Here is a 27,399-nt window from a genome sequence, read left to right as displayed (position 1 = left end):
TTTTATGACACCACTGCAAATCTTGTAAAATGGGGGAAAAAAAGAAACCATACACACAAAACCTCAAAGAGAAAGGGTCTTGCCTCAAATCAGCGCAAATCGGGAAGAAACTAAGAAATTAGACTCCAGAGTCTTTCTGTAACCAGTAGAGCTTCACTGCACATGAAATAACCACAGAGATATTTGCATATAATTTGTATAAGATAAATAAACCCCGTGGCCTATGAGGCAATTTGCAAATTAAATTTGACTCCTGCAACCCCATTTTGCATTCCTTCTCAGTTTCCCACTATCCTCCCTAACAAAGCTCAGGGTATTTTATGGGGAGAAATATCAGGCCCCCAGTGGGATACTGGGGGAAAGGTGGGGTTACCAAACAACTCAGATTCCACTTGCCCCGGCTCCAAAATTATGCCCGAGGCAGGACTGCCTGCAAACAAATGAGGCTTACACCACAGAAAAGAGCAGGCTCCAGAATGTTTTTCTCCTTGCAGATGGCACCAAGATAGCAGCACAGAAGGTGAAAACTGGTGGTGAATGGCATTTAGAGACAAGATCTGCAAGGCCTGGGCCTGATCAAGCTTTTGCACGAAATTCAAGTGCGGGGTACAGAAAACAAACATTTCCATTTGAAAGAGCAGGCTTGGTCTTAGTCTGCACTGGGCAGCCTTTAGAGGGCAAGGCTTCCCAGTTCCCCACAGAATGCCACACCTGGAAGGCAGGCCGTTTACCCACGTTGTTCAGAGTACTATTTCGAGATCTGGTACCAATCTTTCTCCCCCCTCCCCCACCCTGCCCCGCGTCGATACTCCAAACGGGCGAGTTTTACATCCCTCAACAGGACCTTCCAGGAAAAGAAGTCACAGAAGGGCAGACACACTGGTTTGGTCGGGGATGGTGGGGGCAAGGAAGAGGGAGGTGGTGGTGGGTTTCTGTCTCATTTATTCCCCTCATGAGCCTCGGGCCTATGTATTTTTTTCTAGCACCAGCTGATACCTACCATACTCTTCCCACTTTCCTTTTCCTTTCCTACCTCACTTAGGCCTCTAATCCACTGCAGCCTCGGGTCAGCCTTCACTTCCCCCAGCACTCAATTACACCTGGTTGAGGCATCTTGCCCCTCGCTGGGGAACAAGCAAACAACAATGCCACAAATCCTATTCGGCTCCTCTTCCCCGTCACCCACCTTCCGGATCACTGCATCAAAGGTGGGGCCGGGGCCACCCTGAATAGAGAGTTTGGGGAGGGGTGTCAACAGTTAAACCCAATCAGCCAAACCGGGCCAGTCTGCTTTTAGTGCGTGAATAGGATTAATTTGTTGCGCCGATATGATCTGGGGGGGTGGGGGTTGGCGTATAGTTAAATGAGAGGAGGCAGACAGTGGAAAATTGGGGGCAAAGCCAGGGAGAAACAGTTCTCACTGAACCCTAACAAACCCCACCCAGATTTTGGGACCCTGTGTGTGTGTGGGGGGGTGTTTCTGTTACATAAGAATACTCGGCTGACAGTAAGCCCTCCTCTACTTTAGGACCCAGATCTGGTGTTTACAAATTCTCAGTTTCATTCAGGCCCCTGAAATTTCCACTCCTGAGTGTCTCCTAAGGGCAGAGTTGCTGAACAAAACTGGGCAATGTCCCCTCCCTCCCACACCTTCACCCTCACCTCCCCAAACAGTTCACATTGTCGGGAGATCAAACCACATGAGCTCCACAATGACAAAAGCTGCAAAGAAGCTGCCAAAGGTATCACCCTATTCACCGACAGCCACTGGAAGGCAAGAGCTAAGGTTCTTAGCTTAGGGCACTCGAGAGCTAAAGTCCCAGCTGGAGGAGACAGGAGGGGCCCAGGGAAGAATGTGAACTCTATGGGACATACACTGCTTTTTCTACTTCCTCAGCCTAGGACTGTCACCTGTCACCCAGCTGTGGTGCTAAGCCCCTCCTGCCGCCCCCCCCCCACCACACACACACCAGAGAAAGCCCGCAGATGTTGAATGTGAGCTGCAGGGAAAAGCCAAAGCAAAGAGGAGGCAAAGGACGAGGTGTTGAAAAAGAGTTCCTATGAGAACTCCCACTTGGAAAAGTGTTCTAAGCCCCTTCCAGAACGAGGCAGGGCATGATCTAACTTCAGTGGTGAGATGTTTGTGGGAGTTTATGGTTTTACATTTAAGATCCAAATCCAGTTATTTGGGAAAATATAACCAAGACACAAGGTCTTTAGGCTGGCAGGACCTTCACCTATACAGGCATTGCCAGTGTTCTTGACCTTCTGAGGAAGTTTCTCGGCCCTCCAGAATTCGAAAACAATCCATTCAGTTTTCATTAGGGCTACGGTAGCTGGGAAAACTACGAATATGTTCTTTTCTCCCCACATGAGTGTAAAATGCGACTCCTCCTAGAAAGACAGGCAGAGGGCTTTTTGCAAAGTTGGGTCCATATCTAACCTTCGGATACGAGAATCTAGAAGGCCCGCGCCTAACACACGAGGAGATCGAAGGAAGACTCGGCTACCCTGAAACGGAGGCCTCACCTTCTGCAGTCTCGCCACCTTCTCGTAGCATCCTTCCAGTTCCTGTCGCAAGTTCCGGTTCTCATCCGACAGGATCTCAACCATCTGCTGGGCTCTGGAAACAATGGCAAACGGGTCCGCTGGCATTGGCTGATAGGAGGCGGAGGACTGCTGAGCCCGGGGCATAGCTGGATAGGCTTCACCCGGCTGGGGCTGCTGGTGGTGGTGGTGGTGGTGCGGCTGCGGCGGGCTCAGGCCGGGCTGGGGCGGCCGGTAATGATCGCTCTGGTGAGCCGGGGTCGGGAGGAAATGCTGCTGTGGCCTAGGCAGGTGAGCTGAGTGGTCTCCTTGGCTTGGCACCAAGGGGTGTTGGGCAGGAGACAATCTCGTGGCTGGCGGAGACTGCAGCAAGGACAAGGAACCCCCAGACGTGAGGGAAGAAGTAGGGCTGTGAGGCCGTGAGCTCCGGGCCGACAGTGGCAATGAGATGTCCTGCGCCGGCCTGGAAAACATGGTTTACACGCTCAGGTTAAGCTTTCACCCACGGCACTGGGGCACAAGGGTGCGACGAAGTGAGATGAGGGGGCTTCCGGTGCCCCCTCCCTCAAGGAGACCCGCAAACTGAGCAGCAGGCAGGGTTAGACTCAGAAATCTCGGCACAGAGCTCCACAGCCCTTTCCAGGCCTGACCTGCGAGTGCCTGACAGAGGTGTGATCCCTTGGAGGACGGAACCACGTGACCTCCAGGGTCACTTGGTGAAAATCTAAGTGACGCGCACCTGTGCTCTTGTTGCTCAAATGTAAGCATTTTAAGTGAGTCTTCCAGAAGGTAATTTTCATGTCATTATTTTAAACGAAACCTTCTCTGACATTCTCTATGTGGTCAGCACATGTAAAGAGTCAAATTCAGAAAATGTGTTCCACTTGCCCACCATGAAATGGCAAACTGTAGTCAAAATCAGTCCTCTTCTCGCTATTGGCAGCTCTCTTTCTTAATTCCTATATTCACAAAACATTACTGAAGGATGTGTAGATCCTTATTATGCTAGAGACACCAAAGCATTATTGTTGATTATAGTTAATAACTGAGTGAGGCCCATTAGCAGCGATGATACCAAGGTTTGGAGGGGATGACGGGCAACACTGTCATACTATTTTTGATGAACTGAACCACAAAATGTAAGGAATGGAAAAGCCTTCAAGAAATAATTTAATCCACTCTGTCACTGGACAGACGGGGAAACTGAAGTCCAAGAGAAAGGAAGCAATCTGTCAGATACCACAGAATGACTTATTGGTAGTGCCAGGGTAGAACCCCTATGTCCAATTTCCCTTTTTCTGCTCCTTCCACTACCATAATACATTGACTTCCACACAATGATGTTCAGATCCCAGATCGATTTCTTATAGAAAGTGCCACAAAGAGAACTTCCGTACATGGTTTAATGTGGCTCTCCCATTTTTGTACCTACTACCGGACTGTTTGCCATTAAGGGAAATAAGGACAGTATGTAAATGGATCACTTCCACCATCAGCACTACCAGCAAGAATATCTGTAAGTATACACTGAAGACAAAAAGCCTGTTCATCCCCCAGCCCATGCCCAACTAACCTCATATACCCCCACATCCTGTGGATGCTTGTCCTACAGTTGATATTTCCCCATTCAGGGAAGACAGATGGCTAAGAGCATGGGATTTGGATCCCAACAGAATCTGGAGACCTTTTCTGCTGCCGACTGGCTGTGTAACCTTGCTCATGGTACTTAATCTGCATGAGCCTGTTTTGTTCCTGAGGTCACAAATGAATTACAAAAAGACTGGACTCTTCTCGTTTTTGAGCTGGACAGGAATTACAAAGAGTCTCTTATCTACCTCCCAGTGAGATAGGTTGACCCTGTTAGGGATTTTACTTATGGGATATCCATTTAATCTTTGCACTAAATTGCATAAAATTCATGGTGGAACTGGGACAAATCACTAGAAGCAATTAACTTTTAACTCGCATTCCAGATGCTAAAGCACATCCCTCCCACATACATTTCAGTTATCATTATTGTTCACGTATCTATCCCTACAAGAGATCCTCGCTGTAAGGGCTTTTTTATGGCTGCAAAGTCATTCCAAACACTTGCTAATGGATACCCAATAACCCAGATGCTTGCCAGAGCCCTCAAACCTGCTCAAGCCCTGGGTTCTGTATCTCAGCCCCATCGATGCCTCTGTTGTACTGACGTTCTTCCAATTCCATACATACGGCACTATCAGTAATTGCTGAATACTGAAGAGGGAATGCGACCTATTGGTGGACAGAAGAATTTACACGGTTCCCCTTATTATACCTGGAAAGTTGCTACCGTATATTATCTTTCTTTGGAAGTGCTCAAAACACTCATCCAATCAAAAGCCTGGGAGCTATTTATAAATTTATTTGGGAAAGAGTCTTTCCCCATTTTCCGCACCGTGGATCTTCGGGGTCCTTAGGGGTAAAACGGGCTCTGTGCGCTCCCTCCTCTTTGAGTAAGAGCTATTATAATTTTTATATATCCCTAGAGTTAAAATATTATGTACTGGGATTTGTTAGGGCTTTTGGATCTCCTGGGCAGAAGAGAGGGGCTTAAATTTCATGTTCTCCAATCCAGCTCTCGTAATTTAAGGGAAAAGTGACCAAATTAATCTTCATCCTTGTTGCCAGGATTTGGAAACCCCGGGCCTGGGAGGCATTCTCTTTTAAAGACCGAATGCCCAGTTCTGAAGTGGGCTTCCTCCCCCCAGCTCCTCTGGGCCCCATCGGCAGTCCAGGCCTCTCTCTCAAACAGACCAGCCACTGGCCTCCCTCCTGCCTGGAGGCTGAAAGGCCCCTCCATGCCCTGGACAGTACATGGCCTCCCAGGGGCCTCGGGAAGGAGGAGACCACAAGGTCTCCAGAAAGAGGTCTCTGGAGCCAGATAAGTCCAGGACAGCAATAGCTCTGGCCTTGACTCTGAGCTCTACGTAGAAATAAACGGAGACAAGGTAGCTGCCCCCCTCGGGCTCCCCAGGCTGGAAAAGGAAGCAGATTTCAGTGCACCATGATGTTGGGAAAACCAAGGCAGTCCGTCCCTGGCAGGTTTGCAAACATGAAGCAAGGCTTGGGCAGTCACAAAAGGAGAGAAAGCCCTCCAGCCAACGAACTCCATCTGGGCTCCAGCATCCACCCACCACAAAAAAAAAGCAGGACTGTATTAACACTCGGGTGAAGTTCCCCCTGAGAGAAGGGGACCGAGGCATGACAGGGATGGGGAAGAGGCTGGGGGAGGGGGGGGATGTCAGAGGAAGCAAAAGTACATTGAGGATGAAATAACAAGAGTAATAGTAAGGACTGTAATAATACAGGTGGCAGCTGGGCCAGTGGCACACTCCCCAAGTGCTTCTAAGGCACAGCAGTGTGAATGGCTTCCCGCTGACATATTAACCAGGAACAACAAGTTGCCGGCAGACAATAGAATCACATGATCCCGTGGAAGCCCTGACCTGCCTCCCTACCCCTTCCCTCCCTTCATCCAGCTCCCTCCCAAGACAACTTGGGCCCCTGGGGCTCCGTGGAAAAGGGGAGGACGAGGCATACACACAGGGCAGAGACCAATGACCAAAATCAGCATCCTTCCCCAAAGCCGGGGGGGGGGGGGGGTACTCCTTCCCAAAGACGGCTTGTGATGACACAAAGGGAAAGCAAAAGCCTGTCCATGGAGCTGACACAGCACCTTCCACTCTGCCACCTCACTGGGAGCCCCCGCCCTCCTCAGTCACATACACACACACACACACACACACACACACACACACGCCTCCTCCCCACACACCCACACACCACACACTCCTGGCCCACACGTGTGCAAACCCACACATGCACACTCTCACCAGAGCAGGTGCCACCAACAGCCTGGAACCCAATTTATTCTCCCCACAGAAACTGCCTTTCCCAGGCTCTGTGACGGTGGATCTGTGAATCCTGGAGGGGCCTGCAGATTCTCGATTGTTTCTCTTGCACAACCAGCTCTGCTCTGAACTACAGCGTTAGGTCACACTTAGATTCCACTAAACAAGGATTTCAAGAAACCTCAGATCTGGGCATGATTTCAACAATTGAAAGGAGGTGGCTGCTTCACAAACAGAAAGGTTTTCATTTTCAAAAAGCACTTGATAAATGTGTAAACCCCAGATGCAGAAAAGGCTCAGCGCTTAGAAAGACAAAGATTCAGAAATTTTTTAATTCTTCAGATGGCTTGGCCTTGTTTCCCATCTGGAGTTCTGGGCATTCGGGATATTTATTTTTCAAGTGGGGAGGAGGGCACAGGGAAGATGAAGTAATAAAAAAAAATTGTTTATAACATTTTGTTAATTTGAACAGCCAATCTCTAGCCTTTCACTGCACCTCTAAAAGCAAACGAAGGTTTTCTGAACAGCAATTTGTTCAAAGACCTTGCTGTTCATTCTTGATCTGTAATTTATGGATTAAGAACTAAGAATTTTGTCATCTAATTGGTTGCTAGCAGCAGTTACTTGGAAAGGTACTCACAAACTGTCTAGCAAGTTGGTTCAAGGAAATAAAAGAGGAAAAATGTGTCACCACCTAAAAGCAGTCCATTTCTGGAAAGCGGTTCAACTACCTCCCCCTGCCAGTAATTTGTCAACAGGTGCCACTCCCTCACCCCAGGCCCTGAAGAAATTTTATTGCCAGAATTTGTCTAATGCAGACCCAAACTTCACACAGACCATCTTCCGATGAGGACCGTTTTAGGTTTGATTATTCACCGAGCATATCAAGTACCCTGTTCCTCTCCCATAGAGGGGAAGAAAAAAAAAAAAACCTATAGAGCTAACCTGTGTATTAAAATTCTGCTCAAGAGAGGGGGATCAGCATGGGCTCTACTGCTTCTGGGGATAGGGAGAGAGCTCCACAGATAACGTAGGAGGAAAGAGAAACTACAAGTATCTTCCTGTAAAATATATGCAGCTAAATTTCTCTGGTGGCTTAATCAGTATGGGAAGAAAAAAAAAAATCCCTCTTTGGGCTCCTTATTATTTATTTAGGCAGATCAAAGGGCTTTTCCATCTAGCTTCAAACACTGTGGGAGTCATTTCAGATCACAAACAATACTGGTGAATGAGTTCTGAAAATAGCTTTCCTGGGAAGGCGGGCCTTGTGCTAAGCGGGGCTTTGGATTCTGCTCCACACCCCAGCCAACATGCTCCCCTCCCACAAAGCAACAGACGTCAACCCATCCACATAAGGGACAGAGTCCCACAGACTCTTCCATGCTGATGGCAAGCGCAAAACAAAAATCCCCAGCTTCATTGATATTTTGCTGGCTTGGATGGGTTTCCACTAAGCTAAGCAGTCCGACTGACCAACCCCTCCCTGGGTCTTCCGTTTCATTGGGCAGATGGGAATCAGGTTCTTGCTCATTTAAACCGGAAGGGCCCTGTCCATTACCCCATATCCTGTTCTAAGGCACTTATCAGAACTTAGGCTCCTGCCCTTTGAGAGCTGCACAGAAGAGGTTGAAAAAGGTTAGGAAATCAACTTGGTTAAGGGGAAAAAAAATCCTAAACTGGCCAAGTTACGGGTGGAGCTCAAAGTGAATTGCTTCTGGCTATAAAACAGGACCTGGAGGGGAGGGGAAACCAACGAAATACCAGGAAATGCCAGGTGCATTCTCTTACCTTCACCCTACTCCACCCCCTGACTGCCTTCTCTCCTGAGTCACCCAATGAACTTCAAGCCAAGCGGTTCTTTCCCGAATAAGTGAGAAGGAGACAGGAGGTGAAGAGTTAGACATCGAAGAGATCACAGGCCTAATCTGGGAAAAGGACCGCCCCCCCCCCCCAGGTCCAGGGACTTCAAACCTCACGGTCACCCATAATTACCCATGGTAACAGGGCAGGAGTGCCACACAAAACTGCCATCGTTGTTGGCCATGGTCAAAACCTTCCCCTCTGCCCCATATGCTGAACTCCCACCGATCAGAGACATGGCCCCAACAGTAACAATAGGAACAACAAAGAGAATCATGGCATCATAAGGTCCGGTTGATATAGCAATGGGACAACGGGCCTCTGAATAATGCAAAAGTACATTTAGGAGTAATCGGACAATATGAAATAGTCCTCCTGAACCAATGACACGTGGTAAAGGAGTCGTGGGGCTATGATTCTTTCTGCATTTTAGCATCTGACCAAAAGTTCTATGTGACATGACATGAGTTTAACTTAGATGGTTCAAAAACGTGACAGGCAACTAACAAACACTCTGCAGAAGAAAGATGAAGCAGTGCAGAGTTCATGAACTGCCAGGACATCCAAGGCAAGTGACATTCTGAACCTGCACATATTCCCCACCCCCCACAGTAATATCTAGGTGTCTAATTTTTAGTGTCCGAAAGAATCATAGGAATTCTGCAGGAAGATTCGTTCCTAAAAAAGTGATGAGAGTTCTGTGGAAGGGAATAATTGAAAGTGACAGGCTACTCCAGATTAAAGTCCAGGACAACTTGCTTCTGCTCCTCCAGGAAGGGCTTAATCACTCACAAGAAGAGGCACACTGACCCTTCCTTCACAATCCCAGGAGACAGGACAGCGTGTAGCTGTAGAAATCAAGACTTGCGTTCCTGTTCATCCACTAGGCATTTGGGGCCATGCTCAACCTATAAAGTCAAGGGAATATTAATACAGCACTAATTATGGCTGAAGAGGCTAGAAATTCAGGTTGGCAGGAAATTTACTAAGCCAGGGGCCAGCCATGCATTGCAGAGTTTGTTATACCAAACACCTGCCCATTCCTTCCCTTCAGAGTCCCAACACACAGCAGAAGCTGGTTGGGGATGAGGCCAGGAAATGACAGAAAGGGAACTCTCTTACCTGGCTGCTCCATACTCAGGGGGATGCTGATACCTCATCAGTTGCCCCTCTGTTCTCCCTGGCTGGTTCAGACGATGCTCACTATAGAAGTGCCCTGGCTCTTGGGGCTTGCACACTACAGACTGGGGTGGCATGCCCTTGAAGGGATACTCTGGTGGGGGGCCTCGGTGTTCCATGCCCTTCAGGCTATGCTGGCTGGGAGGTGGCCCCTGGACCTTGTAGAATTCACTGGAACTTGTGGGAGTCTTGTAGAGGTCACTGGGTTGTGGTGGGGAGAGGGGAGCGCTGGTGACAGGTGGATGGGCCTTAACTCCACTGGTGGCCAGTGACATCTGCATTAGTCGTTCACTTAAGGAGCGGACATGTCCTTGCTTAAGGTCTCTGAGTCCTTCATCCTGGTGCATCTTCCCAGGATTGAGCCGCTGCACCGATGGGCGTCCCTCGGTCCTCATCTTCTGGTTGGTGACTCCAGTGACATAGAAGGCAGCTCCAACACTGGCATGCTGTTGGCCCCGAAAGTACTGGGACTGGACCTTGGCTTCTTCATAGGTTGGGAGTTCTTCATTATTCTGCATTCTAGGGGAGAGCTGCTTCTCCATGATGATGTTTTCTGCCTGGATTTCCTGCCCCTGGGGTTCTTGTCGAGCAGCATGAGCCACAAGCTGTTGGTGGTGGTCTTGGGGACTCAACACATCATTCTGAGGGCCTGGGTTCCCACTGCTACTGGGGAAAGGAGGGCCATTCCCTGTGGCTTGCTGGTGTATGGCAAGCAGGTTGCGATTCTCATTAGGATTGCCATAGCGAAGCTGCTCTTGTAGCAGACGCTGCAACACTGTGGTTCCTCCACTTGGCTGTTCTTCAGAATTTCTCATCTCTATTGCTGGTGGTGCCTTGTGAAGAGAGAGAGAAATTGGGCACCTGGGCTGCCCTTGACCTGGGAAGGGGAAACAGGAAGCTTAACACCCAGTTGATGGATAAATCATTCCTCTAAAGGGGAAGAAAATGGGTATTTGGGGGTGAGGATTCCACTCCAGAGACAAAGGAGAGAATTGAATCTAGAATTAATAGGTTAATTGTTGGTGACTCCTGGCTCTAGCATTGATATGATGAGGAACTTGGGGGCATAAGAGCTCACTGCTTCCTCTTTCGCTTTTGGCATGGGTTAAATATCCAATCTTGACTTAACTTCTAAGAGAACTGGGGAGACCTGGAACAGTCAGGTAGGATGACCAGAGGGGGCAATTCTCCTAGGTCCTTACTCAGAAGGTTCATCTCTCTGTATTTTATTTAAATGAAAAATCCAACTCTTATGGTCGTGACACTGGGGGCAGGCCACTAGGGAGAATTTACCCCACAGGCAGGATCTGTAAAGCAGGTCATCGTGTGAAGGGAGCTACAAAAAGCCAAATAATAACTAAAATAAATAAGAGGTGAAGAGAGCTTGGCTTGCACTGAGTAGAAATGATCCCCGCTTGACGCAAATCTTTTTTTCTGATCTCATAAAACTCTAAAACATAGCTTTTTTTTTAAAAAAAAATCCTTTTTGTATTGTCCATTTTGGATTCTCCTTGGCTTAATAAGAGAAGGGCTTGAGATAACTGCTATTGACAAAGTTTCTCTTTCAGCCATCCAGGAATAGTCACTGAGATTTTTTTTTTTTTTTTTTTTTGCTGTTGTTGTTGGCTAGGAGGAGCTTAAATGGGAAGCCCTCTTTCATTTGAAGTGTGCATCTGACAGCATTTAGAAATTGAAAAAGAAAAAAGGTCATCCTTCTAGAAAGGGTACGAATACCGTATCCCTCCCCCTCCACCACCACCACCACTAATTCTTCTTAAGGAAGAAATACGGGTTGAGCGAAACAGGTATTGGTAGTAAGACACCTCAAGATTCAAATTCTAATCATGATAATGGATTTATAGGGTAACCTAAGCAACTGATTCCTCTTTTCTTGTCTTCTGTTTTCCCACCCGAGAAACTAGTAGTAGGTGACATCTCTATTTCTCTCTCTCTCTCTCTGCAGGGTATAGGACACACAAATTCATCAGAGGCTCATAAACTCTTTGGACAGAATCTATCATGTGAAGTACTGCAATTCAATACTCATGTTCAGTAGTGAAAGTTTTACTCTAAGGATCTTAAGTGGTGTTGGAGCATGGGCATGATGTCACAGAAAAAGTCACAGTAAAGGTCAACCTAACCGGCCTCGGGTTCTTAGATGAGAACTCTGTAATCCTGGCTCCCAGGCTCTGATTTCTATGATATCAAACAGCCTCCAATCTCTCTGGAAACATGATCCCTTTCCTTTAGTCATGCAGGGAATGGCCAGAAGATGTGTATGGTAGATAGAAAATGGTCATCTTCTCTTCTTTTTTGCGCTTCTTGCATGATTACTGCTACCTGGTTTCCCATTGTTCTAAGGAGCAGTTTGACCCCACAGTTAACCTTCCAAAGGCCCCTTTTAAATCCCTTTCATCATATTCTCTGGGGAAAGGGTGCACCAAAGGGCCGAGCAGCCTGCCCTTTCCCTCCCTCCCTCCCAGTGACCATCTGGGACTCCTGGATTTAAACTGTCAGACTGGGATTTTCTGATAGGCTGACAAACATAACATGTAAATCTCTTTTGGTGCCTTTAAACTGGGAAGATGACTACCAAGCTACCTTTCCTCTCTCAGAAAATGGAAACGGGAGCATGTATGGTTAAACAAAATCACTTGCAAACCCATCCTACAAGGCAGGGAAACCCAGACATTGAGCGGGCCCGGACCCTGAAAGAACACCACCCCCTCCCAGTCCACACCCGCCCCACCCTGCACACACACACACATGCTCACACACACACACACAGGCGTGCACGTGTGTGTGTGCACACGCGTGCACACACACACACACACACAGATGGTGCATACCTATTTCTGCTTTCTTTTAGGCTTAAAGCCTTGATCAGGATAGGGAATTCTTGCTTATGAGCAGCTCCAGAAACCGCAACGGCAGATTCCCTCTCCCCTAACACTCAGGTTCAGGGTAAGCGCCGCCAAGAGTCCAACCACTGGTCACTCTGAAATGTTCAGGAGGGGGAGGGAGGAAGAAATAAAAACGTCGTTTCTATTTTGCCACCAATGGCCAAAAGTTCACCAAACCAGTCCTTCCAAGGGAATGACTTCTCCTCCCTTATGTTTGCCTTTTATATGAGTGGCAGAATCCATTTCCATTAGGACAAAAAGAAACCTCACTACCAGCAGCTGTGTTCAGGAGGTCAGCCAGTTTCCAGAGGATGGAAATGTTCAGGTCTGGGACTGGAAAAGATTGCTCTGTTCTAGCCTCATGGCCCCCAAAAGCTGCTGCTTCCACTCTGAGTTGGAATGGTGGCTGAGGACAAAAGACAGACCCAACGTCACCTGTAGGGTGTGACCTTGAAACTGCTATCAGCAGGGGGGCACATGAGTGAGGCTCATGGCCCCACATCCCAGGAGGGAAGGCCGTCATCAGAAGGCAGGTTTTTGATTTCGAAAAAGGGGGGGGGATACTCTGTGAAGCTCCCAATTTAATTGCCACAGCCTCAGATGGGCAGAGGAAAACCAAAACTTCTTTTCCACCAAATCATTAAGTACTTATTGCATGCTGGCTATTCCACACGTTCGCCAGCCTCGTGCGAGACATAAGGAAGGATACAAAAGACACACATCTGGTTCCTGCCCTCACAGAGCTTACAATCTGATTGCCGGCCCATCCATTCTTACTGGAGTAGCAAAGGTGATCACTCTTCTCAACACACAGCAGCAACTCTTCTCCAAGGACAAGATGCCTCCCTCCACTTGCTTTCTCAGCACTTCCATGGCCCCGGCATCTCCCCAGAAGTAAACTCCTAGGCTCACATTATAAGGGCTAGATGCAAATGCACACCACGTATGGATCTGCAATCGTCCTCACTTCTAATTACTGCGCTGGCCCTCTGATAAGCCCTGCAGGGCCAACCAAAATGATTATGAAACTGAGGAGTTTGTGTTTAGGTGAGATGCACATGATCCACATTCCTATTTTCTGTCCCAGCCTAGCCATGACTCACTCATGTCACTTAAAAGAAAGGCTTTAATCCACATCAGAGATGCCATTTGAAGAGCAAGGCAATGCAAAGGAAGCGCACAGCGTCTCTGTATTTTGGGAGCCTGTCCAAAACATCCAAGTTAAAAAAAAAATCCACAAAACCACACAGTGATTAATTTAACATTATTTCCTTGCAATGTTGCCAAAAATAAAGTGAAGAGATACAGAGTGAGCAAACACGGAAATTTGTCTTTCAATCTTGTTTGGGCCCAACATATAATCACAATCAAAAGCAAAATCATCTCCAGTCTGCAAGGTAATTATTTTAGGGGGTCTTCCTTAATTTCAAAGCAGAGGAACAACTTCTAGTTGGAATCAAAGCTGAACTATTAACAGAGTGTGGTAAATAACCACCGTGCTTCTATTGTGAGATTCTGAACAAAACAGTTGTCTTTTTTTTTTTTTCAACCAAAACATGCAGAAAACAGCCTGAGGCCTTTAAACTTGAGCCCCTGGCAAGAAAGCACCATACAATTATTTTCCAGGACGATTTCGATTCTTCATGCCGATTTTGACTGGCTTGCTCCTCATACCTAGCTTCTCACAAAGAAAACTTTCCTTGTCCAAAATCTTACTCTCTTCCCTTAATTTTGTCCCCACTCGTCCATATCCTTTTCAAAACCCAAATCACTTTATGTCAACCGGACACAGATTGTCCCTCCCCACCACCCCGCCCCCTGGCCTTTTTTGTTTCTGTCTAAAAGAGGAAAAGAAATCAGCCTAAGAAAAAAAGCGGTGCTGATTCCTCTCCAGTGTACTGATTTTTTTTTTTCTTCAAGAACTTATGTTCGTCTACATGTTAAGAGTCACATAAGAAGGAAAACACTACTCCATTTATTTATTAGAGAAAGGAAGGGAAAAGGTTCCTTGTCTCATGCGCAAGAACTAAAATAGTATGAACTCTGCAACCTTCAATCTGCCCGCAGCTTTAATCACGCCACTGCCAGGGTTCTGACGTCATCTTCAATCAATAAAATAACCTTGTTTCTCCTGGACAAACAGACTGTCCCCGAGGATATTTGATACGGGAAGAAAGGCTTTCCAATGGTTCTCTCTTTAAAAATACAATTTGAATCTATATATTCAACTCTGCTGTAACAACAGGGCAGCAAAGCCAAGCTAAATTCTTACTGTATCTGCAGTCATCGGCCTCTCCCAGTATACCTCGGTCAAACCCAGTTCTGGTTGAACCAAAACACATGAGTGAGAGCCCAGATGTTTCTCAAGCCACGTCCCAGAAAAAGCAACATTACAAGGTGGCCAGGGCAGACCGAATTCCTACCCTTCAAATAAATTTTGAAATACGCCTGTCAGATTTTCTTTCTAGCCCTTCTATCTCCTCTCCCTATTCTTCCCCCAACCCTCACTCCACCAACCAAGATGAAGAACCTAAGTCTAGGAAACCTGTTTCTCTGCTAAATCTCAGTCAACTTGTTCTGGACAGTTTTACTTTGAGCTAAATGGAAAGGAGCCAGTTCAAAGTTTCCCCTATGTCTATATATCTACGTGCATATATTTGTGCAGAAAACACACACACACACACACACACACACACACACACACACACACACACACGCAAAACCTCCCACACAAAGAGCGAGGCAAAAAAGCCCTCTGAATTCTCTCGTGTCTTCTCAGGTTGGTCCAGGTTTTGGCCTGAAGTGTCCTAGAGAACACCTTGCCCAACAGTCTTGCAACCCAGGATACTAATTCATTTCCTCTGGGAGGTAAGAAATAATAATCCCTTTGCAGGTTATCTCTAACCTTTCAATGCATGACGGGCAGAGAGTATAAATGCTATGGTTAAGGGCCTGGGCCTAGATTCACACTGCTTAAGTTCAAATCCTGGATCTATGGCTTATTGGCTGGCCTCGTACATTTCTTTTGACCTCCTTAAATCTCATTTCATCATTTTCAAGATAGGGATAGCAGGGCCCATACCTCACAATGTTGTTATAAAGATTAAGGGAGGTAATTCATGTAAAGTGCTAAGCACAGAGCCTGGCACAAAGTAAAGGCTCAATAAAATCTATTAATATTATTATTTCAAAGTGGCTTTTTTTTCCTAGAAGACTACAGCAATTTTATGAATTCGGGTTTTCTTTAAAACCTGTATTTGCAACTCAGTCTTTGTGCAGGGGTTCTCAGATCAGCGAAGACTAGAACTAGAAAGACTCTAAGGAGACCATCTAGTGGTCCAACCCCCTCTTTCTGTACAGGAAGGTACAAGAGCTTAACAAGGGTCAGAGCCTGGGCCAGAATGCAGCTTTTATGACTCCCAGGGCAACAGTCCTTCTACTCTTAATATATTATCTAGCATATTAGTGTGTACATAGAAGATGCTTAATAAACATTTATTGAGTTGAACTGACTCTGGTTTTAATAGACTATAAACCTGGCTCAATGTTACCACCAATTTTCCACCTCCATCAGAAGTCAAATGTTAACAGCAGGAGGAAGAATTCAAAGAGGTAAGAGAGAGAGATGTGTGTAGGTAGAAGCATGGCAGAAGGCCCTTGCAAAATCTTTCTTCTTGAGGTCAAGATTTGTAGGTGGGACAGAGAGTAACATGAACCTCCACTGATCAATGTCTCCAGGCCCATGTTCTTGGTCTTGCCAACATCAAACCAACTTGGAACTTGCCCTTACGTAAGTCCAGCCCTAAGAAAAGGCTTTGAGTCGGTCCCACCTCTTTGCTTCTAGCTCTACCTCTACCTCTATCTAGATTATGTTGGAAGATTATTTTAAGAACCACAGCAAGGCCTTGGCATTTCCAAATCTTACTGACAATCAGTGTCAGATATCTGTTTCTGAGATGGTTAACTCAAAGGTGTGGCCAACTGGATCCCAGTTGTACTTTTCTGCACTCTAAAGCAATTAACTCGAACATGTTAATAGGCAACAAAGGTGATTAACCCTGAAGTGTACATGAGCAGTGACATATTGAGTAACAAGAAGAATCCCGTTGCCACCACCACACCATCCTCCTCCACACACACCCATTCCAAGGGAGGAAGAGGGCACGTCATGACATCCCAATTCTTACCTCAGAAAAAGGAAAAGCAGTCCGTGAAATTAGACTGAGCATAACCTGAGAAAACTTTAGGAATATACCTAGAAGATGCCTGCTTTACCAGTTCCCTACCTTCAATGCCATACTACTCACTTTTATTTTTGTTTCTACTTTTACAAGTAATATAAACACAACATGCAAATATTTATAACGAAGAGGAAAAAAAAAATCGCTCAAGGTCCCAGCACCTCAACCTAAACATTGTTATCAATACAGAATATTTCCTTCAGTTGTTTCTATGTGTATTTGTGTTTTTACAAAGCCATGAAATATTGACATATGTACAATTTTGGATCCTACATTTCACTTCCTCATAAGCACTTTCTCCATGGTATAGACTTCATAACAAAACATTGCAATGACTGTGTAATAGTCCGTGACAGGAGTGTATCAAGACTCATTTACCCATTCTCCAATTACTAAGACATTTAAATTGCTTTCAGTTTTGTGCTAGTCTAAATAATGTTACAAAAACACGTTTAAGACTTAGCCCTTTTCGATATTTTGGATTGTTTCCTAATGATAGAATCCCACAAGTGAAATCAATGGGTCAAGGTGCATGAATGTTTTTAGACGGCCCACTAAAAAAATAAAAGTAGCAAAACACCAAAGCCCCATGACATCTCTCCTCCATTTAATGAAGAGTTCTTCTCTCCCCTTTTTCCACCAGGGCAGAGCAGGACTCCTGGGAGGGAAAGAAGCCAAGAGAAGCAGTGTAGTATCCCAGCGACTTGTGAAATGGCAGAGTGGAATGTGGGCTCCCCTGTGAATCCAGCTTGCATGCACTTGCCCCAAATTGCCACCCGGCCAAGAAGCTAATTAGTAAAAGCATCAGGTGGGTGAGAACAGGTTCATGGCCTGTAATGGCTTATATCATGTTTCATTTTTGCCCTTGGAAAGATCTGACAGTCAGCTTGAAGACATTCAGTTCTAGTGACCCAGCATGCTACAGTCTGAGAATTAAATTTGTTAGTTTTCAGATACTAATCTTCCCTATATCTTAAAGGGTATCTTTCTGTAGAGAACTAAGCATACACGACCAGTGAGCCTCTGTTTTCGGCCACAGGTAAGGTGGCACATTTAAGGTCAGCCCTGTTTAATGTTATATGACTAAGTGGCACCTGTCTGAAATGGTCAGTGTGTTATAGACACAGGTTTATTTGCAGACCCAGCCGTAAAAGTCATCCAGTCCTAAGCAGAGAAGGCAACAGGCCAGAGATGCCCTGGCTTAGCAAGAGCGGACCCAACAGGCATTTCTTTCCTGGGCTGCTTAGTCAGAGCCCTCTGAAGAGGCCAGGTCCATATGCCACCTTCCCCTTGAAGGTTTTTCTCTAATCCTCCTCCATCTTCCCTCTGCCCCCAACTCGGCTCAATATGGAAAACTAATCCTCTCTCGTTGGTGTTGCCACTGGACTTTGTACACAGCTCGACTGCAGGACTATCACACACACGATGTAGTTTCCACAAACTTTTATTGAGCGTTTGCTGTAGCCAGGCACTGGCTAGGCCCTAGGGTGGATAAAAAAGAGAAATAAACCACAGTCCAGTCCTCACGAAGCTCCCAGTCGAGCAGAGGGGGGGCAATCCAATGGGAAGCTCTGGCAACGCAGAGGACCCTGCCAAAAACTCTGGGCCCCCTGAGCAAAGCTTCCCGGAGGAAAAGACCAATGAGCTGGATAGGAGACGTCTGATAACCAACTTGATGTTGGGGGAGTCGGAAAGGGAGGAGCCCACGATAGGATGAGACAGATCGTTGGGAGTCATTAGCATACGGATAACAGGTCAGGTCAAAGAGTGGGCTAGAACATATAGGGCGGGAGCAGAACAGAACCAAGGATGAAACTAAGGATGGACCCTCGGAAGAAACCATCATTCAAGGGTCAGGTACTTTGCAAATGTGCAAATGTGGTAGTGAGAGAGAAATTTCTTTATTTGCCCCAGTGCCTTGCCCACCCCGCCCCCCATACCTTCAATCTAGACGTTGGAATACATGCTCCAGGGACAGAAGTCCGCAGTTACAATGCAGAGGGGAAGACAGAAAGAGAGAGAGAGAGAGAGAGAGAGAGAGAGAGAGAGAGAAGTTAATTTTGTCTCCTAAGCTTCTAAGTACCTGAGCCAGAACTGGAAGATCTTAGAGATCACGGGCTGGGTGCATGATTTCCCCCTGTATCCTTCCCAACACCTACAACGTTAACTGGTACCTGAAATACCCAGAAGAAACTGCATATTGCATATTGAGTAAATCACAACTTCCCAAAGACCTTGCTGGAGGCAACAGAAAGAGAAGACAAGGGATGAAAGACATGGAATAGCAAGAACAATAATTCTGTTACCTTTAGTTTCTCAGCTTTTCTTCGAAGGAGACAAAACCTCTTTCACTTCTGTTATCACACTTGTCCTTCTCCACCGCTCTGTGAGGAAATAAAGGCAGATGTGATTGATTCCATTTCACAACTGGAGACGCTTTAAGCCCAGAACAGATAGCTAATGATAACTCATTTGACCAAGGTTTCACCGTGGCTTCCTGGTGGGGCCAGGATCAGAAGCGAGGTCTGGTGACTTCCTGCCCTCTGCAGGGTTACCAGACACAAACCTCTGTGGACCTGACTCTCCATTGTTTAAGAGGACAGTTCACAGGAGAAACTTGTTAGGAACGCGAAATTCTCTCAGGACTCTAACAGTATCTTGAGCAAGCCAGTGCGCTGCCCCCAGGAGAAAAAAACCGAAGACGTTTCCCTGTATCGACACTGGAACGGTGAGATGTAATTTGCAGTGATGCTGCGCTAACATAATTGGGAGCTCCCTGTGCTGCTGTACCCCTTTTGAAGGGAGCCCCATCTGCCTTCAGTCTGGTTTTTGTGTCTGAGTGGGGCTCAGGTGCTGACTGCAGGTGTGGCATCCAGCAGGTGCATGGACGGGAGCCAGAGTTTCATATCTTCATACCAAAGGGCTTGAGTCACTCCCCAAAGGCAGCCCCTCCTCCTCACACTGACTTGCAAGGCCCAGGAACCTGTCTTGACCAAGTTGCCGTTGCAAAACTAAATCTAGACTCTGCCTTCCCAGGAAGGCCTAGGGTAAAATCAGTTAAAGTACAAATCTTATAACCCAGCCAACCTTCCCACTCTCTGAAACTAGTGCAGGCATATGCTGCAGGCATAGCATCAGAGGATATATGTACAGAATGACTGTTCCCTACTAGCTATGGAGAAAAGGAGGACCACAGCAGGCCCATATTATATATTTAGCTAGAGAGTACTTATTTTATTGCAGATGGCCCTGAAACCTCATGTGTAAGTATTCATTCCTCTAAAAAACACAAGAGTACAGTAGAAAGAACGCACTAGGAATCCTGGACTCCAGTTTCCATCATGACCAGTCTCCTCCAGGCCGCCAAGAGACAACCACTTAGCCTAGTCACAAAAAGTACCAGGTCAAAAAAGTCATCATTTTGCCCTCATGGAAGCCCAACTGAGAGCCTGGGGCAGAAAGAACGCTCTTTGGGGATAGAGGGGGTCATCCAAATTTCCTTAGCTGCAAAACTTGTTTGCTTTTAAAAAAACAATCTGCCCCCCACCAAAGAGACACACACACACACACACACACACACACACACACGCGTGCGAGCAAAGAGAAACTAATTGCAGGAAAAAAAAAACCCAAATGTTACCTTAATAAAATGGCTTATTGTCATTTATCGTATTTCTCCAGTTCATATGGAAGACTCAAATTAATAAGCTTTGGTTTACAGCCGGTGATCCCAAAAGTAAAACTGGTTACTAAACTAAAATGTGATCACTGTATATAAATAGAGCGAAACAAAATTCTGAACTGAAAACCTAAATGTAATAAAGAGGAAATTAGACTTCTTCAAAATAGGCTATCTAAATAATTTTCCCCATCTGTGATTTTTATCTTAGTTTGCTGTCACATGGAAAGAAATGCCATTAAGTCAATGCAAATCCTGCCCCTTGAAAACAACCAAAATGAGTAAGTGATGTACTAATTAGCTTCCTAATGGGGAAGGTTTTAATTGAACTATTCTATAACAACCTTCATCAAAGTTTCCAGGGCAACTTCATAAAAGGATGTCAAACCTGGCCCATATTTTTATCCCCTTAAAAATAATTCTCGATGCACAGAAACACAGAAAGCTTATTTCTCTTCAATGCTGTTAACACTCAGGCCACTACATTTTCTGATGTCAGCAATCCCCTTCCCACAAATATTCCAAGTATGCACCACCGTCATTCTCCTTTCAATTATGTGGTTTCTCTGCTCCTTTACTGATTGAGTCCAGGCCTCTCGGATAATGAGAAGCATGTGCAGGGAAAATATGCTCTTAAAAAACACATACATCAGTTTCATCTGCATTATTGGGGGGGGGAGATCATTTGTCCATATCAAAAAGATCAAAATGTGAAGTTTGCTATGGGATATATAAAGGAAAAAAAAGATCGGCACCAATGCCTAAAGTTGGGGGGCAGTTATGGTGATCTGAAGCAACACCGGTGAGAATAAGGGAGACCCCCCAAAATCCACCCTTTCTAGCTTGGCCACATGTATATTTAATGTTATCTTAATGTTGCTTTGGGGGGTATTTGAGTTCTGACATACACATGGAAATGAGCCACGAATTGTACAGCAAGCATAAATATTCCATCATTAATAAAAACCAGCTGTGTATAAAACACTACAACGGCTGGGTTTCAGTGACTGGCTATCATCAGTATGTGTCACAAGCAAATATTACTCAAAACTTTCTCCCTTAAAACACACACACACATTCACATACACAGACACACGCAGAAATTTGTTGTCCTCTTTTTAATCTTTTGGAAGAGCTTTGAAGAACTCACTGATCTCTATGGCACATTTCAACTAATGTCTCTTTTTGAAGCAAATTTTCATTACCCTGGAAGATGCTAGAGTCCTCTTATTAGAACTTCAGCTTACCACATAGAATGAAAATGTTTAATTGTTTTCTAAGAGCCAAGAGGGTCAATAATACACATGTTGGGATGATCAGTTATAGTCAGTAAGGCAGTGGGGCACCAAAGGGCGCTGCAGGGCTATAAGAGAGCAAAGCTCATTAGAAGCAAACACCTGCTCAGGACCTTATAATAAACCTGCTCTGCCATCATGCAAACACCTTTCATCCAATGACCTCGAAGCATGTGTCCAATATGAAGCATGCCTAACCACCTCTGTGAAGTATTAATATCTCTGCTTCCCAGAAGGGTAACTGAAGCTCAGAGCAGCTAATTCATTTATGCTTGGTCACATGGCAAGTCAAAGAGGGTTGGGCACAGAAACCCAGATCCTGGCTTCAAGTCACACAGTCTAATGATATTTCATGGAGTTGGGGCAATAATGAAAGTGACTTTACAAACACCAAGAGCAGCCTATAGCGTTAAAAAAAAAAAAAAAGAGAGAGAGAGATTTTCAAAAACTATCTTCGGAGGTATTAGCAAATATATCCATCTGCATTTTCCCCATGAATACATATCATTAAAAATATACTTAACTTGGAGCTTTCTAAGGACTAAAAACCCATACTTCATTTTCCTATTCTGGTTAAAGAAATTTAATCTAATTTACGATGAGCCACTGGTTTCCAGGAATGAATTCATCCAAAATGGAGATCATATGTATATTATACCTTCTCTTTTTCAAAGGAAAATTAAAAGACCGGGTAACTGAGCTCCCACTGTACAGGGAAGGCCTCAAATGAAGAACCCATTACGTGTGGGTCATCCTGTCACACCTGTATCTTTTTAATTGTCTCAAATCCTTAGTTTCCCTACTATTTTTTAGTCTAATTTCAACATTATTTTCAAAGCCACGAAACAGAACATTTGTGCTTTCCCGCTTTTCCTTTCTCATTGGGGAAATTTTATAGTCTACTCAAATTTGTACTTTCTTGATGGGATATCATGATACAGTGATCTAAGAATCCACTGCTAACGGTTTAGACAAAGTAAACAGTGGAACCTAGTTTTCTTTTTTGCTTAAATAGAATGGGGGAGGGGTAACGGGAGGTCAAGGGAGTGGACTGAACAGCCTTGCTAGATACAGGAACACCCTTAAATCACAGAAAGGTTTAGGGATTACTTACTAAATCTAGAGACTAATTAAATATTAGTCTCTCTTGGCATTCGAGGAACATACATACATGATTCTTCATGCATACTCAGTCAGGTTCTCATTTCATTCTTCCCCACAGGTTTACAAACCTAAGTCTTAGGTGAGCGCTTATTTTAAAAGAAACTTTGTAAATTTCTGTGACCCACCCCCAACTATGTAAAATTCATGTTAAGTACAGAAACAAAGACTTGAAAGGAACTAGGAAAAATGAAAGTGGGTGATCCCTTAGAACGATGGGATTCTTGATGAAGTTTTGGGCAGGATCCTAGCTTTTTAATTTGATATGTTGTTAAAACACAAAACACAATGCATTTATATTGACACATCCTTTTAGGCTTTTTTTTTTTTTTTTTTACATCCAGATTATTACATGATTGTATTTCTAACAATTGTTGCACCTCATTCTAGTAGGAATCATTCACATTCACATCACAAGTAGAGGTCTAGGAAGGGAACCATAAACTTTTGAGAACTGGTTCTCAAAATCACCCTGTCCAACTTCTCACAATTTACAGAGGAGGACCTGCCAAGGGTGGTAAACTAAGTTAGAGGTGGGCCTAGAGCCCAGGTCCCATTCACCAATAGGCTCACTAGGAAAGCTTATTGTAGATTCTTCTACTAAAAGTGGCATTAGTTGCTGTTATTTACCAGAAACAATTTTCTGGATCCTGGGATTATTCAAAAACAATAACTAGAATTAAATTTTGTAAACTATGTGGGGTAGACAGTCCCATACTTAGACTTATCAAAATCTGTGAAGTCTGATTTATTTCCAGAAAGTCATACTAGCTCCCTTCTACAAGTGGTTGTAGGCTGGAGCTAAACGTGGCCAGCATTATTACAAGCCAGAATGATTTAGACAATTAACTCCATCCCATATAACAAAAAGATTTCAAAGGCCAAATAATGGCCTCACTTAATTCAAGCTATAATCATTACAACAAAATTCAAATGTCTTCCTTTATGCAATAAATATGTTTCTGAGAAGCCCCAGTTATAGGGAATTTTTATGTATCAAGTCATAGCTCAAAGGCACGAACAAGGAAAGCTAGTTTTTTCAAAGAAACCTGTAGTGGGTTCTTTTAGAAAGCAAGTGGCCTCCTTATTTTCCTTTTTTTTTTTTTTTTTCAGTTCAGATTTTGTGTGTTGTGTGAGGAAGGGGCAACTTCCCTCCTTTCTCTGGGTTCAAGGGGGTCAGAAGCCGACCATGGAGGAGAGTGGGGCAGGGTGGGCAGCCTGTTTTAATGCCCCCTTAGTTCCTGAGACCAAATTCTAACCTTTGACTTGGGGGTGGGACCCTAGATTTTGGACCAAAGTCCACAAAAGGCAGCAAGAAACGAAGAAGTAAGCAAGACTAAGGACAACACGTCACAGAAAACCACCAACAAAAATTCCTGGGGACAGGAAATCAATGGAGCACAATTCTGAACAAATTGGTTTAGTCCCAAGCTAATTAATTTGTCAAGCAGATCTCCAAACCCACTCAATCCATGGGGGAAAGAGGTGATGTAATAGGAGATTGGGGAACATTTACCCATTTACCATCCTAAAAGGCTCAGCCGCGACCACACACACCTCTCTCCACCCCTTTCAGTGGGTTTTAGCTGCACTTAATGGGTGCAAAGGACAATTTCTTCCAGACAGTCCCTAAGAATAGACTGTTCTCATGCATTCCAAATGCTCAGTCTCCATGGAGGAGGCTACCTGGTCACAAGCATTTCCCAAGAGGGAATATATCCTCTACTTCTCCTCACTGGTAACATCCTCTCCACCCCAACAAAACAAAACAACTTCTAACCATCCTGAGAACTTCGAGGGACTTTTTGGGGGTAAAGGAAAAGAAACCTTAAGAGGGGCGTAGAAGAGTGTGAGAAACTCCTCTTGTCTCCAAATGGAAGAAAGGCCTTAAAAAGCTGGATCAAAGGAAGAAAGGGGGATGGGGGAGACAGGCTGCTTAATTACAAAGACACCCTTTTAAAGAAGGCACAGGCCCTGGGAGAGGGCTCTTAGGATAGGCACAGAAGCAGATGTACCCACTTAGCATTCTGGCACTCAATGGGACCTCAAGGTCACAGCATCCATCCTTCTGCGTTCTCAATAGATGGTTTTTAAGGGCATTCTAGAAAGAGTCTCATTCGCTCTTTACAAAACTTCAGAAAAAGCAACTCCACAAAATGCCTTGGGTATGCGTCTGTCTAATAATTCCTACTTCACAAACCAGAAATGAGCTTTCCAATTTCCAAATCCAAAATAGTATTGAAAAATAATTCTAAAATTTCCTTCTAAAATCTTTTAAAATAGGTAAGCAGATCCACAACTTGCACGTAAAAAGTTACTCTACACACAAGCATGGCCAGAGGTTTTACTGCACATCTAGACTATGAAGTTAGAAAAAGCACTTTCAATTTTACGGAGCCACAGAGTTTTCCAAAGAAAGAAGTATCTTAAAACGAAGTATGATGTAGTGACAGAAAGTGTCTGTAAATGACACCGGATAAACCCATACAGAATAACTGGAACCTGAGTTATCATCTGTAAATAGATGCAACTATTCTACAACCACCTGGCTATTAAAATGTCCCAGGCCAGTTATAAAATGTAGTTTGGTCAGGCCAACTTTTCCCTCCCAGCTGATCTGAAAGATGATAGCCTTTAAAATTGTCGCCCTGGCCGGTTCCTTCTCTCCCTTCCTGCTTTCCTTTCCCCCGTTAAAATCAACCAACACAACTATTTAAAAACAAGTAAATAATTTGTTCCCAAATAAGCAACGGGTTGGTGACATCTTGATAACAGGTCTTTGAGTACCACCACCCTTCTCCTTTTGTCATGCTCGCCCGGTTGGAGATAGGTGGGAGATGGGTGAAAATTTATCCTGCATCCAAAATGGTATTGCAAAGTATTCTTAGCTACTAAATGAGGGTGCTGAGAGGTCTAACCGAGAGGGCTTCACAAAGGCTGGCCCGAGAAAGGGCCTTTCACAAAACCTAGTTCAAGGAGACTTAAATAACCTTAGCCCTCCATTATTGAAGATTATGGTGACTAATTATCTTCCTCTCTGAATAGAAGAGGGTTATATTCAAAAAAAGTTTTAAATGCCTCCCAACTTCTAGTCTTAATGTGGGGGTGGGGGACAGGAGGAGGTTAGGAGAACTACATCAGAAACAACTCTCCAGTTCTTTCTAAAATACATGCTAGAGATTGAAAATGCTGTTTCTCACAAATGTCCCCTTTCCTCTCTCATTTAATTGTATCTAGTCCCTTGCTGCAAATTATTATTACACTACCATTAGTGGCAATTTACCAGACTACAAAGACTGTCACTCTCCCTCTCACTTTTCCGTTTCTTTGTTTTCCTGTATCGATAAAATCCATCTTGCAGCTGAAGCACTAGTATACAGTGACCCAGGCTTGGGACCCTCAAGACACCTGCATGATCCTGCAAAACTGGTCACTAACATCTATAAAGCAGATACTGGGCAATCCCGTCCTCACCACACACACACACACACACACACACACACACACACACACACACACAGAGACACACACACACACACACACACACACACACACACACACACACACCCAAAAGAGTGTAGCATTGTAGATTACTCCCAGACTTTAAGACTTCAAGAATTCACAGCCCCCGGGGGAGGGCAGTGTGAGCCCCCACCCCAACTCTAAGCATTCAGGAGGAACGCATCTAGCAATCTGAGATAAGCGCAGACATTCCTTCTGAGGTAAATGTAGACCTGAAGTTCCCTCACTCCTTTTGTGGTTAATTACCTAGAGACCTACAAGGACCCCAGGAGGCAAGGAAGGAAAAGCACCATCAAGTAGTGGTACCCACTAGCATCTCCGTAGGACGGGAAAGGAGCGCACACTCTTGAACCGATTTAAGTTGCTGCTCATCCCGGAAAACTCACGGCCAGCTGCAAAGAAAGTAGAACACACGGGCATCCCCACACGCATCTAGATCGACTCACTCACGCCGAGGGCACGATCAAGTTCATGCCACCATGGATCCCTGCCCCAGTTCCCCGCGAAAAGTAACCATGCGTCTCCTACCCCTGAAGGCACCGAAGACAAGGTGACGACTCTCTGCTTGCTCAAGTGGCTTCAGTCCCGGGCCGGAGGCCAGGGATGGGCAGGGGGAAGCCCCAACTCCCCGCTGCTCCGCTCCTCGCCGCTCCGTCCGGGCTCTCCTTGGTGGCAGTGGACAGGCAGGATACCGGGCCGGAGGGTGGAGCAGCGGATGGTCGGAGGCAAGACAGACTGGAGGTGGGGGTGGAGGGGGCGGTGAGAACTAAGCGAAGATGAGGCGAAAGAGAGCGGAGATGGAGGAATAAATCAGGGGGTCTACCAGCTTGAGCAGCCAGAAAGCTCCTCGGAAGGAAGGGGCGTGACTGCGATGAAGGCAGCTCCTGGGCAAAGGATGGGAGGTAGGGGAGGGGGACGAATGGGTGGCTTTTCTTCTTGCGGTGAGCGGCTAGGACCGCCCCGGAGCGGGGGGGGGGGGGGGGGGGACTAGAGAGGGGGGCGGAGTAGAGGGCGGGGAACGGAGGGTGGGAGCCGGCCTGGACCCTAAGGGGGGGCCGGGGGGCGGAAGAGAGGCGGGGCCAGGGGGCGGGGAAGTTTCAAACAATTGAACGGCGGGGTCCAGCCACTCTGGCG

At 45.6% G+C, this 27,399-nt stretch overlaps 1 protein-coding gene across 3 annotated transcripts in view; it reads right to left on the bottom strand.

Annotated features, from left to right (window-relative positions):
- AMOT (angiomotin) overlaps positions 1-27,187 on the bottom strand; it is a 62,162-nt gene extending 34,975 nt beyond the window's left edge. Inside the window, exons 1-5 of one of the 3 annotated variants that reach the window (XM_025853671.2) lie at positions 26,794-27,187; positions 18,915-18,992; positions 12,314-12,462; positions 9,408-10,341; positions 2,530-3,010 (exon numbers count right to left, since the gene is read on the bottom strand). In XM_025853671.2, coding sequence (XP_025709456.1) covers positions 2,530-3,010; positions 9,408-10,279 — 1,353 coding nt within the window. In that variant the 5' untranslated portion in view covers positions 10,280-10,341; positions 12,314-12,462; positions 18,915-18,992; positions 26,794-27,187. Of the gene's footprint in view, positions 1-2,529; positions 3,011-9,407; positions 10,342-12,313; positions 12,463-18,914; positions 18,993-26,793 lie in introns of those variants that run through there. The other 2 variants (XM_073885772.1, XM_073885773.1) reach the window with 2 other exon arrangements.
- Positions 27,188-27,399: the final 212 nt, after the last annotated feature.

Source organism: Callorhinus ursinus, unplaced genomic scaffold (assembly GCF_003265705.2).
Source record: "Callorhinus ursinus isolate GAN/ISIS: 27379988/994484 unplaced genomic scaffold, GSC_fseal_2.0 scaffold65, whole genome shotgun sequence".
In the NCBI taxonomy this organism is placed as follows: Eukaryota; Metazoa; Chordata; class Mammalia; order Carnivora; family Otariidae; genus Callorhinus; species Callorhinus ursinus.
The sequence above is the reverse complement of the archived record's forward strand: the minus strand, read 5'-3'. Positions and strand labels throughout refer to the sequence as shown.